Source organism: Berghia stephanieae, chromosome 3 (assembly GCF_034508935.2).
Source record: "Berghia stephanieae isolate SIO BIC M18660-M18661 chromosome 3, UCSD_Bste_1.3, whole genome shotgun sequence".
Taxonomy (NCBI): Eukaryota; Metazoa; Mollusca; class Gastropoda; order Nudibranchia; family Aeolidiidae; genus Berghia; species Berghia stephanieae.
In genome coordinates, this window is record NC_088362.1 from 23,055,747 (window position 1) to 23,068,246 (window position 12,500).

The 12,500-nt window shown below is 38.7% G+C and overlaps 1 protein-coding gene across 8 annotated transcripts in view; it reads left to right on the top strand.

The window, feature by feature from the left end:
* LOC144967356 (rabphilin-3A-like) overlaps positions 1 to 12,500 on the top strand; it is a 160,855-nt gene that overhangs the window by 134,565 nt on the left and 13,790 nt on the right. For 4 of the 8 annotated variants that reach the window (XR_013644363.1, XR_013644364.1, XM_078904468.1 and 1 more), the window contains exons 7-10: positions 5,825 to 6,026; positions 9,155 to 9,253; positions 10,073 to 10,279; positions 12,343 to 12,500. The exon at positions 12,343 to 12,500 is cut by the window's right edge and continues 13 nt beyond it. Coding sequence is in view for 4 of the 8 variants with exons in the window: in XM_078904468.1 (XP_078760594.1) it covers positions 5,825 to 6,026; positions 9,155 to 9,253; positions 10,073 to 10,279; positions 12,343 to 12,500 (666 nt within the window). In the remaining 4 variants the exon portion in view is untranslated. Of the gene's footprint in view, positions 1 to 5,824; positions 6,027 to 9,154; positions 9,254 to 10,069; positions 10,280 to 12,342 lie in introns of all 8 variants that reach the window. The other 4 variants (XR_013644360.1, XR_013644361.1, XM_078904466.1 and 1 more) reach the window with 1 other exon arrangement.

A 12,500-nucleotide genomic window follows, 5' to 3' on the forward strand; every position in this document is an offset into this window, starting at 1 on the left:
ACGATTCAAATGGCTGTCTAAAAACAATCAAAGAGCTGAGTGACGTCAATTTCGTTCCATCGTCTCAACAAATTAATCGTTCTTCCCTTGCCATAATATTATATCTTATTACTTTAAAAAATTAATCTAGCATAATCAGTCCCGTACGAGATCTGAGCATGTGATGATTGTAGTCTAACTATTTTTTACTGCACTAATGTCATTTTCCAATAGATAGCCGTTACGAGTTGTATGAAATTGCTATTAATTTGTTTGTGCGGAGGGTCCAAGATCGAGTCCATGCGGCGGCGCATAGTTGAGTCCTCGGAAAAGGCCCTTTAATCACATTCTCTCACCGTTCTCGGGTATGGAATGAGTACCTGATCTTTAACAGTGTTATCTCTGTCAACATTTTTTTTGATCGTCTAGTAATATCGCATAACAGGTGTCATATCTCTTCTTACACGTTTAGTGTTGCTGTTGGCTAGGAGGGACCCTTTGTAAAGCCCTTTGAGCACGTTGGTGGATATTGTGCTTTATTTTAAAGATTTTAATCGAGCATAAACCCGTACAAAATCTGGGCATTTGACTATTTTGGTCTAATTAATTTTTCCGCATCAGTACCATTCCACAGTGGAGTGCTATTAACACCCCCCCCCCCCTTTTTTTTTTTCACACCACCCTCAAAAGGTAAACACACTCGATATTGAAGAAAAGTAAAGATCAAGATTGTATAGCTGAATCAATGTGTTTTCGTACATCTGTTGTTGTTGTTGTTGTTGTTGTTGTTGTTGTTGTTGTTTTCGTACATGTTGTTGTTGTTGTTTTGTTGTTGTTATGTTGTTGATTATGATGATTATCTTTGACCTTTCAAAAATTATTGTCTTCCAATACTAAGGAGAGTTGTTGATTTGATGAAATATAGAACATGATGATGGACTAGTAATTAACAATATTAAACCTATCTATATACCGAGATGTGTGTGTGTGTGTGTGTGTGTGTGTGTGTGTGTGTGTGGGTCTGTGTGGGTATTTGTGTGTGCTGTCATGAGAGACTTGAGGATTAATGGTGAATTAGAGAGAGAAAGAGGGAGAGATAGAGAGAGAGAGAGAGAGAGAGAGAGAGAGAGAGAGAGAGAGGGCGAGGGAGAAAGAGAGGGGGAGACAGACAGTGAGAGAGAGAGAGAGAGAGAGAGAGAGAGAGAGAGAGAGAGAGAGAGAGAGAGAGGTGGGATGGGGAGTCTGGTGGGAAGGGGGGTTCCGACCTCTACCATCAAAAGACAAACATGTTAGATGTTGGAATGCTTCATTTAATTTCTAAATCAAACTCTACACAGTCCTGGTCTTGCGGTGCTACAGTGTCTTGTGAGCTGTACACAAGAGATTCTCATCCTCCTTCCTCCTTCTCCTCCACCACAACCTCCTCCTCCTCCTCCTCTTCCTCCACCGCCTCCGCCGCTTAATGATACAATGCGTTTAGGTTAAATACTCACAACATCCGCCAGCAAAATTTAACATACCAATACACAAAACTCTGTGTAACCTTTTACGATTATAGTCTGATTTATATAATTTACTTAAGAACTTATCACTATCAGACTATTTAAAAATAATAACAAATAGCTGAGTGTCGTCAACTTTGTTCCTTCTATAGTATCACAATAGTTGTCGTCACCAGAATCTTTGTCCACAATCCTGACTTGCGGAGAAGTAACACAGATTATTTTTCTCGTTGGGGTTTCTGATCTCCCATAGTGAGCAAGGAGGCACTTACGGTGTCTTCTATCTCCCTATATCTGTTTTCAAACATGCTTTCTGTCTTTGTCTTGGAATGAGAATACTTGGTTTTGTCCTGGCCCTTGTCTGATACCCTGGCTGGGAGAGAAACAGTCAAATGTATAGTTAGAGTTTTGGGTGAGGGTATTTTTTTCTCTCTCAAACTAAGTACACTGATCGTGTGTTCTTGAGATCTACGCCTGTTCTCTATGAGAACCAATTCCCCCTTATCTTACTTTTTCTTTGGCGCTGTAGTTGTGGTTCAGGAACGTTTTTACTATCTTATTTTCTTCTTTTTTACTGGCGCTGACATGACCTAAATGTACTGTAAGCTCCGTTAAACCCAAATATTAAACTAAACAGTATTTTGGATGTAAAATATAAGGGTTTAATTGCATCCGAACACCAAAGATGACAGTCAAACGATGTCACCTTACTATACTATGTCTCTATTTCGGGTATCCTTTGACAGAAAAATCGATAAAATCAGATAGGGACTCGGAATTCATTTGAAGATTTAATGACATGTATTATTTTTTTTCATGACGAGAGGCCAGTGTATGATTTGCGATCGGATTTGAGGGGAGAAAATTGATATTATCAATCACCGCCGGCCACTGCTGTCATTATATACGATGGTGGACGTGGTCGTCACCGTTGTCGTCTTCGTCGTCCTTGTCATTATCGTCTTGGTCGTCTTTGTCTTTGATCACCACCACCAACACCAATACCACCGTCATCATCATCAGCATCGTCATCATCATCATCATCATCATCATCATTATCATCATCATCATCATCATCATCATCATCATCATCAGCGTCATTATCATCATCATCATCATCATCGTCATCGTCGACCAACAACACTACCTCTATAACTGCTGTCACAACCAGTCGTAGCCCCCAATCCTTGTTCACACAATCATTTTCCAATATGGTGGAAGGCACCGGTCTCATATGATTGACATGTTCAAGAGCATCAAGTGTCGGATGGGTTAATAAAGGTCTCGCATCAAACAGCGCCACCAAGTACAATAAAAACCGATTAAACGAACAGCAACTTTTGGGATTAAAATAACAATGAGACAAAAAAAACAAACAAACAAAAAAACAAACACAAACAACAAACAAACAAAAAAAAACCCAACAAAAAACAAAAAAAAAACAAAAACAAAATAAAATAAACAAACAAACAAACAAACAAACCCATACTCTGATGAACTGTGCTTTTTGGAATGTCCATCTCTCCCCCACCCGACAACAAGACGTGATAATCTTTGAAGGCTGAAATGAAGTAGCTTCAAATGAAGATTTATCTTTAAACGGTTTCGACTGCAATCCAAATGGATCGACCGATGCACAACGTCTCAGATCAGGTCGGGGATATAAAAAAACAAACAACTTGAGCTTTTATATAAAGCAATATTCACTAAACATACTCAAAGCACTTTACATGGCTTTCCAAGCAAACAGCAACACTTAGCACGTAGGACGAGACTGTTGGGCGATATTATAATTTGTTTCGGACAGAGATAACGCTGTTACGATCAGATACTCATTTCACATCTGATTACGGTGAGATGAGAGAATGTAAGTAAAGAGCCTTTTCCAAGGACTTAACTCAACTATGCACCGCTCGGGACTCGAACCAAGGACCTTCCGATCCGAAGGCGAGTGTCATACCATTAGACCACATAGCCGCACAAAGGGCAAAAAGGGATATAGCGGATTGTTTTAACACTTTAACACCCCTCCGTCCACATAATTTGACGAAACAAAATTGATTTTTTTTTTTTTTGGATAGAATGATCAAGATATCTAATCAATCTCATAATACACACAAACCTTCTTCTTGTCAATTGTAAACATCATGCAAGATTTGATGTCGATTGATACAGTGGTATTGGAGCCTTAGTGTTACAAAAAAAAATAATTAAAAAGAATAAACAAATTTGCCTAATATGTAATAAGATATCTGTCAACCTCTGTGCTTTCTTACATCGTGTTTTGACAGAAGAGTGAAATAGGAGAACTTCAACGAATGAGGATTTAATCGTAGAATTAATTATTCAGTGAAGTCCTTTCTTTTACCCTCGAGAGTAAATGCTTATTCGTTGAAGCCCTCTCATTTCACCCTTATTTTGTCAATACACGATGTAAATAAACACTCTAGCTGAACAAAGATAATAATGATAATATAATGGCAACCAAAATCAGGCACCACGAATAACTAGAAAGGCTACTATTACCATGGGGGCCTCGATAACTCAGTTGGTAGAGCACTCGCTTCACACGCAAAGGGAGTGAGATCGATCCCGGGTGCAGCCGAGATTTTTTAACTAACCCCCTCCCCCCTCCTCCCGTCTGTCCACCCAGCAGTGAATGGGTAGCTGAATCTGTTAGATTTGGCGGAAAGTACTTTGCGATAGACTAGCGTCCCGTATAAAGGATAGCAAGCAATTGCTATTGTCTGTTTCACGTAAATAGAAACCGGGATAAACTCCGGCTCCATGGGCCGAATATGGCTCTGAAGGACTACTACTAGTATTATCATCATTCCTGGCAGAATTCTAAATCAACGAAGATGTTTTGCATCTTGATTCCCAAATTCATACATCTTTTAATCCAAATCATGAACTCGGTATGTTTTGTACACCGAAAAAAAAAAGAAATTAATTTTAAAAAATCAAAAATCAAGTCCAATCAGTATCTATGTATTAAGACAACTCTCAACTCGTCGAAAATATTTAAAATTGAGATTTGTTTTGAAATGTCGGGTTTCAGAATTATTTGACAATGTGTCGGTTATCTTAATTCGATATTTAGAGCGGAAAATAAATGTCTGACCGAATCAAAAAGATGTGTTTTGTCACTATACGGGTTACATGTTCGGGCATTGATATCCTGTGAATGACGTCATAGACGTTTTTGAAATGTAAATAGCAACCGTAGAGCTTGAGATTTCAATCTAAATAAAGATCAGCGCGGTTGAGACACTGCAATAAATAAGAAAATAAATGAAAACAGTCCGACAAGCTAAGATTGATATTACTCGATTACGCGTGGTATATCGACCTCACGTTCCTGTTTTATTTTGATTTCGCTCTGGATTCAGTTGTTATGTTATTGTTGTTGTTGTTTTTGTTGTTGTTGCTGGTATTGCTCTTGTTATTGTGGTGATTATTGTTGTCGTTTTCGTTGTTGTAAATGTTGTTATGATTGGTGTTGCTTTTATTGTTGATATTGTTTGTTGTTGTTTGATGTTCTTGTTGATGTAATTTAATTGTTAGTATTGTTTTCGCTGTAGTAGTATTGGTACTAGTAGTAGTAGTAGTAGTAGTAGTAGTAGTAGTAGTAGTAGTAGTAGTAGTAGTAGTAGTAGTAGTAGTAGTAATAGTAAGTAGTAGTAGTAGTTGTGGTTGTGGTGGTGGTAGTAGTAGTAGTAGTAGTAGTAGTAGTAGTAGTAGTAGTAGTAGTAGTAGTAGTAGTAGTAGCAGCAGTAGCAGCAGCATCGCAGCTAACAACGGAAAGGGGGGAGGGGGGCTTCCTTTAAAACTTACAATAGCATGAGATTTAAACGTTTTGGTGATCAGTGTACTGCCATTCTCTGAATATAAAAACACGTTAAAATTTTTTTGGCTAGAAAACTCGTCTTTCAAATACCAATTGATTAAAATGACCCAAATCTTGTCAAAAACTCTCAAACATGGGACTTACAACATGAACACTTCCTCAAATTCCAGGTTTGAGAGTTTTTGGGGTTTTGTTTTGACAAGATGAGGGTCATTTTATTTGATCGATATTTGAATGACGAGTTAATTATTTAATATCTGAAATAAATAAATAAATTAATAAATAAATAAATAAATAAATAAATAAATAAATAGATCAATCAATCAATCAATTTATCAATCAATCAATAAATAGATAAATAAGTAATAAATAAATAAATAAATAAATAAATAACATGTTTTTAAATTCAGAGTAGGGCGATGGCATTGTTTGTAGTGATTGGACTGTGCTTGCTTTGTCGTCGTTTTAATTCCACCCTTTATTTTCTCTCAAGGTGTGGAAACGTTCGGGTGCCTGGTTTTTTAAAGGAATTCCAAAGTACGTCCTTCCAGAGAAGAAGACTGAGTCCGGAAAATACCCAATGCGCATGCGTCCTGCCACCCGTGGGTCTATCAAGGGACCCCACCATGGCGGTATCGGGCACTCTCAAGACTCGTCATACACGTGGCACAAGGCACGTGGCAGTGCTAGCACAGGTGGGTCCTCAATGTTTCACATAATATCGTACCCATTCACAATACAGTATGTCCGAAATTGGGGATAGGAATTCTCATTCGAACACATTCACAATACAGTATGTCCGAGATTAGGGATAGGAATTATCATCCGTACACATTCATATGCATTATGTCCGTTATTATTGGGGATAGGAATCTACATTCGTACACATTCACATATAGTATGCCCGAGATTAGGGATAGGAATTATCATCTGTACACATTCATATGCATTATGTCCGTTATTATTGGGGATAGGAATTTACATTCGTACACATTCACATATAGTATGTCCGAGATTTGGGATAGGAATTCTCATTCGAACATATTCACAATACAGTATGTCCGAGATTAGGGATAGGAATTATCATCTGTACACATTCATATGCATTATATCCGTTATTATTGGGGATAGGAATTTACATTCGTACACATTCACAAACATTATGTCCGAGATTGGGGATAGGAATTCTCATTCGAATACATTCACAATACATTTTGTCCGTTATTATTGGGGGTAGGAATTCTCATTCGTACACATTCACAAACAGATTGGGGATATGAATTCTCATTCATACATATTCACAAACAGTATGTCCCAGATAGGGGATATGACTTATCATTCGTAAACATTCTATACAGTATGTCCCAGATTGGGGATAGGGATTCTCATTCGTACAAATTCACATACAGTATGTCTGAGATTTGGGATTAAAATTCTCATTCGTACACATTCTCTTACATTATGTCCGATATTGGGGAAAGGAATTATCATTCGTCCACGTTCACATGCAGAATGTCCGAGATTATGGATAGGAATTATCATTCGTACACATTGGCGTGCAATATGTCCGTTATTATTGGGGATAGGAATTCTCATTTGTAAACATTCACATATAGTATGTCCGATATTGGGGAATAAAATTATCATTCGTTCACATTCACTTACAGTATGTCCGTAATTGGGGAAGGAATTCTCATTCGTTCACATTTACATGCAGTATGCCCGAGATCGGTGCTAGGAATTCTCATTTGTTCACATTCACATACAGTCTGTCTGAGATGGGGAAAGGAATTCTCAATTTGTTCACATTCACATACAGTCTGTCTGAGATTGGTGCGACGCAATCATAAAATCTGAGGTTTCCTGACGAGGACGCTGACGTTTTTTGGGATGATTATTTGTAATTTTTATTCAAATTTGTCTGGCACAGTAAAATACATGATTTATCAGGGTCTCTTTGATAACCCGATATTGTCTCATGTTCAAATAGTACTTCAGAGCCATAGGGTCCATAGAATCCGAGTTTATCCCGGTTTTTATAACGCTAAATGGACAATATCCGGGGAACTCCTTTCTACCCATTGGACAGGGGGGGTTCGTCTATCACAAAGTACTTTTCGTCAGATCTAAATGATCCAGCTATCCAATCAATGATGGACGTATAGCATGGCGTAATTAAAAAATATATCGAATGCATCCGGAATCAATTCCGTTCCTTTCACGTGTAAAGCGAGTGCTCTACCAACTTAGCTATATAGGCTTCAACAGTCGTGACGTCACTTCCCTCGTAATGACGCCCAGTAACTTAGTAACTAGTTATAACTATTAGAACAATGGCCGACGCCTTATGAAATACTTTTACGACGAGCATAAAAGTGTATCCAGAGGAGAAAAACATTATAAATCTGATAATGTTTTGACTTTTATACATTCTGATCACATGACATGTGAAAAAGTTCTAGCCAGCATGAAGAATAGAAGGCACTGATTTTCTTTGTTTAGAACCAAGCTGCTCGTTGCTGGGAGGACGTGACATCAGACTATTGAATCGTATTGGGGCTCCATTTATATAATTTATATTGTCTCATGTCCAAACCAATCCTTAATTTCAAATTTCAGGGAAGCCAGGATTTGTAGGTTGTACGATTATAATTCTAATCACTCTGCCGAACTCTGGAAAAAAAACAACACACCTTTAAAATTTCGGCCAGAAAACTCATCCTTCAAATATCAATCGATTAAAATGAACCTCATCTTGCCAAACACGTTCAAACCTGGGACTTCGCGAAGTGCCAGTTTTGAGAGAGTTTGGTGGGATGAGGGTAGGTTAAATCGATCGATTTTTGAAGGACGAGTTCTCTGGCCAAAATTTTGTACGGAAGTTTTCAAAGCACGGCAGAATTATATTTATTGTTTTGTAAACTACCAGGTCTGTGCTTCATTCCATTGAATGTGTTTTGAAACTAGACTTTCAAATAGATACTTTATAAAGGCAAAACCACCAACAAAGGCAAAGTCACGAATGTTCGGTCAAGAGAGAATGGCAGTGAATGGCCGGGTTGATGTAAAGAAGATTGATTATTTTAATGTACTGTTTTCATTCTGGGTTATTTGGATCACCATTCAGGGCTTTCACCAACCCTATTTCTTTGTAACTGACTGTTTTCACTTGTTGACAGAGATGATGGCCTTTTCTATTAATAACAATTTTCCTCCTCCTCCTTCCTCTTCTTCTTCTTCTTCTTCTTCTTCTTCTTCTTCTTCTTCTTCTTCTTCTTCTTCTTCTTCTTCTTCTTCTTCTTCTTCTTCTTCTTGCTCATTTACGTTTTTTTCCAAGTTAAACATGAGATTACTCGTTAGTTCCTTTCTTAAGAAAAAAAAAAAACAAGAGAGAGAGAGAGAGAGAGAGAGAGAGAGAGAGAGAGAGAGAGAGAGAGAGAGAGAGAGATTGAGAGAGAGAGAGAGGTGAGAGATATGGGGAGAGCGGCGGGATTGGAGAGAGGGAAACAGTTGGAGGAGAAAGAGAAATAGATAGGGAGAGATAGGAGAAAGAGTGAAAGAGAGAGAGAGAGAGAGAGAGAGAGAGAGAAAGGGGGAGAAAGGATAGAAAGAATGAAAGAGAGAGAGTGTGTGTGTGTGTGAGAGAGAGAGAGAGAGAGAGGGGGGGGGAGGGAGAAAGGAGAGAAAGAATGAAAGAGAGGGAGTATGTGTGTGTAAGAGAGAGAGAGAGAGAGAGAGAGAGAGAGAGAGAGAGAGAGAGAGAGAGAGAGAGAGAGAGAGAGAGTGATGCATATAAAACTCACCATCTCCTCATTTATTCCAGCGAGCTATGGAGAGAGCAGTGAACAAGAGTCTTCGGAGAGTTCCGATGAGGATTTCCACTTGTCTAAAGTCAGGAAGAAGAAACAGAGTGTTGACTCAGGTAAGAATAGTATTGCAGGTATACTTCCGCACTCTTAAAAAGCGCGTGCTGGTTAACATAGAGGCCAGAAAACTCTTCCTTCAAATATCGATCGATTAAAATGACCCTCGTCTTGACAAAAACTCTCAATCCTGGGACTTCCGCACAGTCCCAGGTTTGAGAGTTTTTGACAATATTATGACCATTTTACTCGATCGATATTTGAAGGATGAGTTTTCTGGCCTAAATTTTATGATTGAGGGTTTTTGACAAGATTATGACCATTATATTCGATCGATATTTGAAGGACGAGTTTTTTTGGACAAGGTTCTGAGTGTGGCTGAGTATTTTTAATGTGTTTATTCATATTTCAAATTTAAATTTAAAAAGCTTGATTGATGCAGTCCAAGTTAGGAAGTGGGGCTACTGATAGCTCCGTTGGTAAAAGGGACCGAGATCGATCCCGCCCGGGTGAAGTAGATTTTTCTTTCTAACCACTCTATGCACCCGGCAGTGATTGGGTAGCTAGGTCTGTTTGATTTGTCGGAAAGTACTTTGCGACAGATTAACACAATTTCTAACGGGCAGCAAGCAATTGCTATTGTCCTTGATCGGCCTAAAGGCTCTGTCTGACTTATATTGATTATAACATTATTCAGCAGAGAGCGACAACATCAGCGTCGGCAATTCGACATCCAGAAACCTAGGTCTGTTTGATCTGGCGGTAAGTACTTTGCGACAGATCAACACCTTATTTAACGGGCAGCAAGCAATTGCTATTGTCCTGAATGGGTCTGAAGGCTCTGTCTGACTAATATCGATAATATCATTGTTCAGCAGAGAGCGACAACATCAGCATCGGCAGTTCGGCATCCAGAAACCTCCATCACGGCGGGGGTACCGGAACCAACCACCGTCACAGCTACGCAAGGGAGGAAAGCAAGACCAGTATCAACAGCACAGGAACCTTCCAGGGGGGACAACTCAGTGCGACGGAGAGCAGCAGGGGAGATGATTATCATGATGAAACAGACTCGGAGAGATCCAGTAAGAGTCCTTCTGCTTCTTTTTTTTTTTAATTTTTAACTCACTCAATGCTAAAGATTTTTGCAACTTTTCAAAAATGGAAAAAAATTATTAAAAATGAGCATGTACATAGATAGTTTTATTCAACTACCATTAACATGTAAAAAAATAAAAACATTAGCTTTGATACTACGCCTATCTATAATTTGTCTCATAAGAATGTAATAAATATGCATGGGGTAAAAGTAACCCGGGTAAACAACGAATATAGTCGGTGTTAGGGTTGAGTGAGTTACCCTTACAATATTATTATAATTTTTTCCCCCTTCTTGGACAGTAGTAGTAGCGCGGCAATGTGGTCTTGCGGTATTACACTGGCTTTCGGAAAGTCCAGGCTTCCAGGGTCTCACATTCTCTCACAGTACTCAGGTGTAAAATGAGCACCAGGCCGAAAACTGCGTTGCCTCATATGAAAACAAATGTAATATGTATCACCTAACCGGCATCATGTCTCGTCCAACATGCATTGCGTTGCTGTTAGCTACGGGTCACTTGTAACGCGCTTTGAGCACGTTTAATGGATATTGTGCTATGTAAATGCTCCAGTTTTTCTTCTTATTTGTAATAAAATTTAATACGTTTTAATATTGTATCTACGTTCTCATAGGTTATGATTGCCTTTTAGTCGCAATGTAATCTTAAATAATATTAATAATAGCACATTGTAGTCATTTTATACACAGAGATGGCTATTCATATTTTGCCTGGTCGTCTTACTCAATACAAAATATACTTACAGTAACATCCTTACATGTCTTAACCCCCCCCCCCCCCCCCACCCTCTCTCTCCTCCTCGCCCCCCCCCCCACCCCACCCTCTCTCTCCTCCTCGCCCTCCCCTCTCTCTCTCTCCCTCTCTCTCTCTCTCTCTCTCTCTCTCTCTCTCTCTCTCTCTCTCTCTCTCTCTCTATATATATATATATATATATATATATTATATATATATATATATATATATATATGTATGTATGTATATATATATATATATATATATATATATATATATAATATATATATATATATATATATATATATATATATATATATATACTCGTACTTCTCTCTGCCTCTCGTAATGGCCCGTCTCTCTCCTCACACTCATTCTCTTGCTCCCCCCTCCCTTCCTCTTAATTCCTACCCCCCCCCCCCCACCCAACTCTCTTTTTCTGTCTCCTCGATCTTCTCTCTTCTCTTCTCTCTCTCTCCGCTCTCCTCTCTCTCTCTCTCTCTCTCTCTCTCTCTCTCTCGCTTCAATCGTCCTCTCCTCTCTCTCTCTCTATCTATCTCTTTCAATCGTCACTCTCCCTCCCTCTCTGTCTTTCATATTTCTCTCCTGTATTTTTTCCACTGTCTCCCCATACACTTATTAAAAATGTATAAATACCATCCGATGCTTACTTCCTTTTATATCGAATTGCAAAATCTATTTAATCCTCATAAAGTAATTCGTAATTCGAAGATAGAATGCCAATGACAATATAAGTAACACATGATGACAAACATGCAATATAAAATTAAACAACAACAACAACAAAGCAAAAAAATACGAGCTTTTATATAGTGCAATATCCACTAAACGTGCTCAAAGCGCTTTACAAAGGGTCCCTGACCAACAGCAAGACTGACGTGTAGAACGAGACTTGACGCCTGGTAGGCTATATTACAATTTTTTTTTCGAAAATAGCTGAGTCCTTGGAAAAGACTCTTTACTCACATTCTCTCACCGTACTCATGTGTAAAATGAGTACCTGGCCGTTAACAGCGTTATCTCTGTCTGAAAAAAAAATTGTAATATCGCCTAAAAGGCGTATGTCTCGTTCTACATGTTAAGTGTTGCTGTTGGCTAGGGACCCCTTGTAAAGCGCTTTGACCACCTTAGTGGATATTGCGCTATATAAAAGCTCTAGTTCATTTATTTATTTATTTATTTATTTTTGAGTGGTCGAAAATCTTCTGGTTCATAAAGAGATGAGAAAATCGTAATATTATTTATATAATATTATATTATATTCTATAATTTCACAGCTACATTCAGCCGCGAGGGCTCGACTCGTTCATCAGGCCAGCATAACGTGAGCAAAGGGGAAGAAGAGGTAGACAACATTGACGCGGCCATCAATCGCTACGTCAAGGCTTCCACCTCCTCGTCTCACGCCACCGAGGAGGATCAACCATCCTCTCCG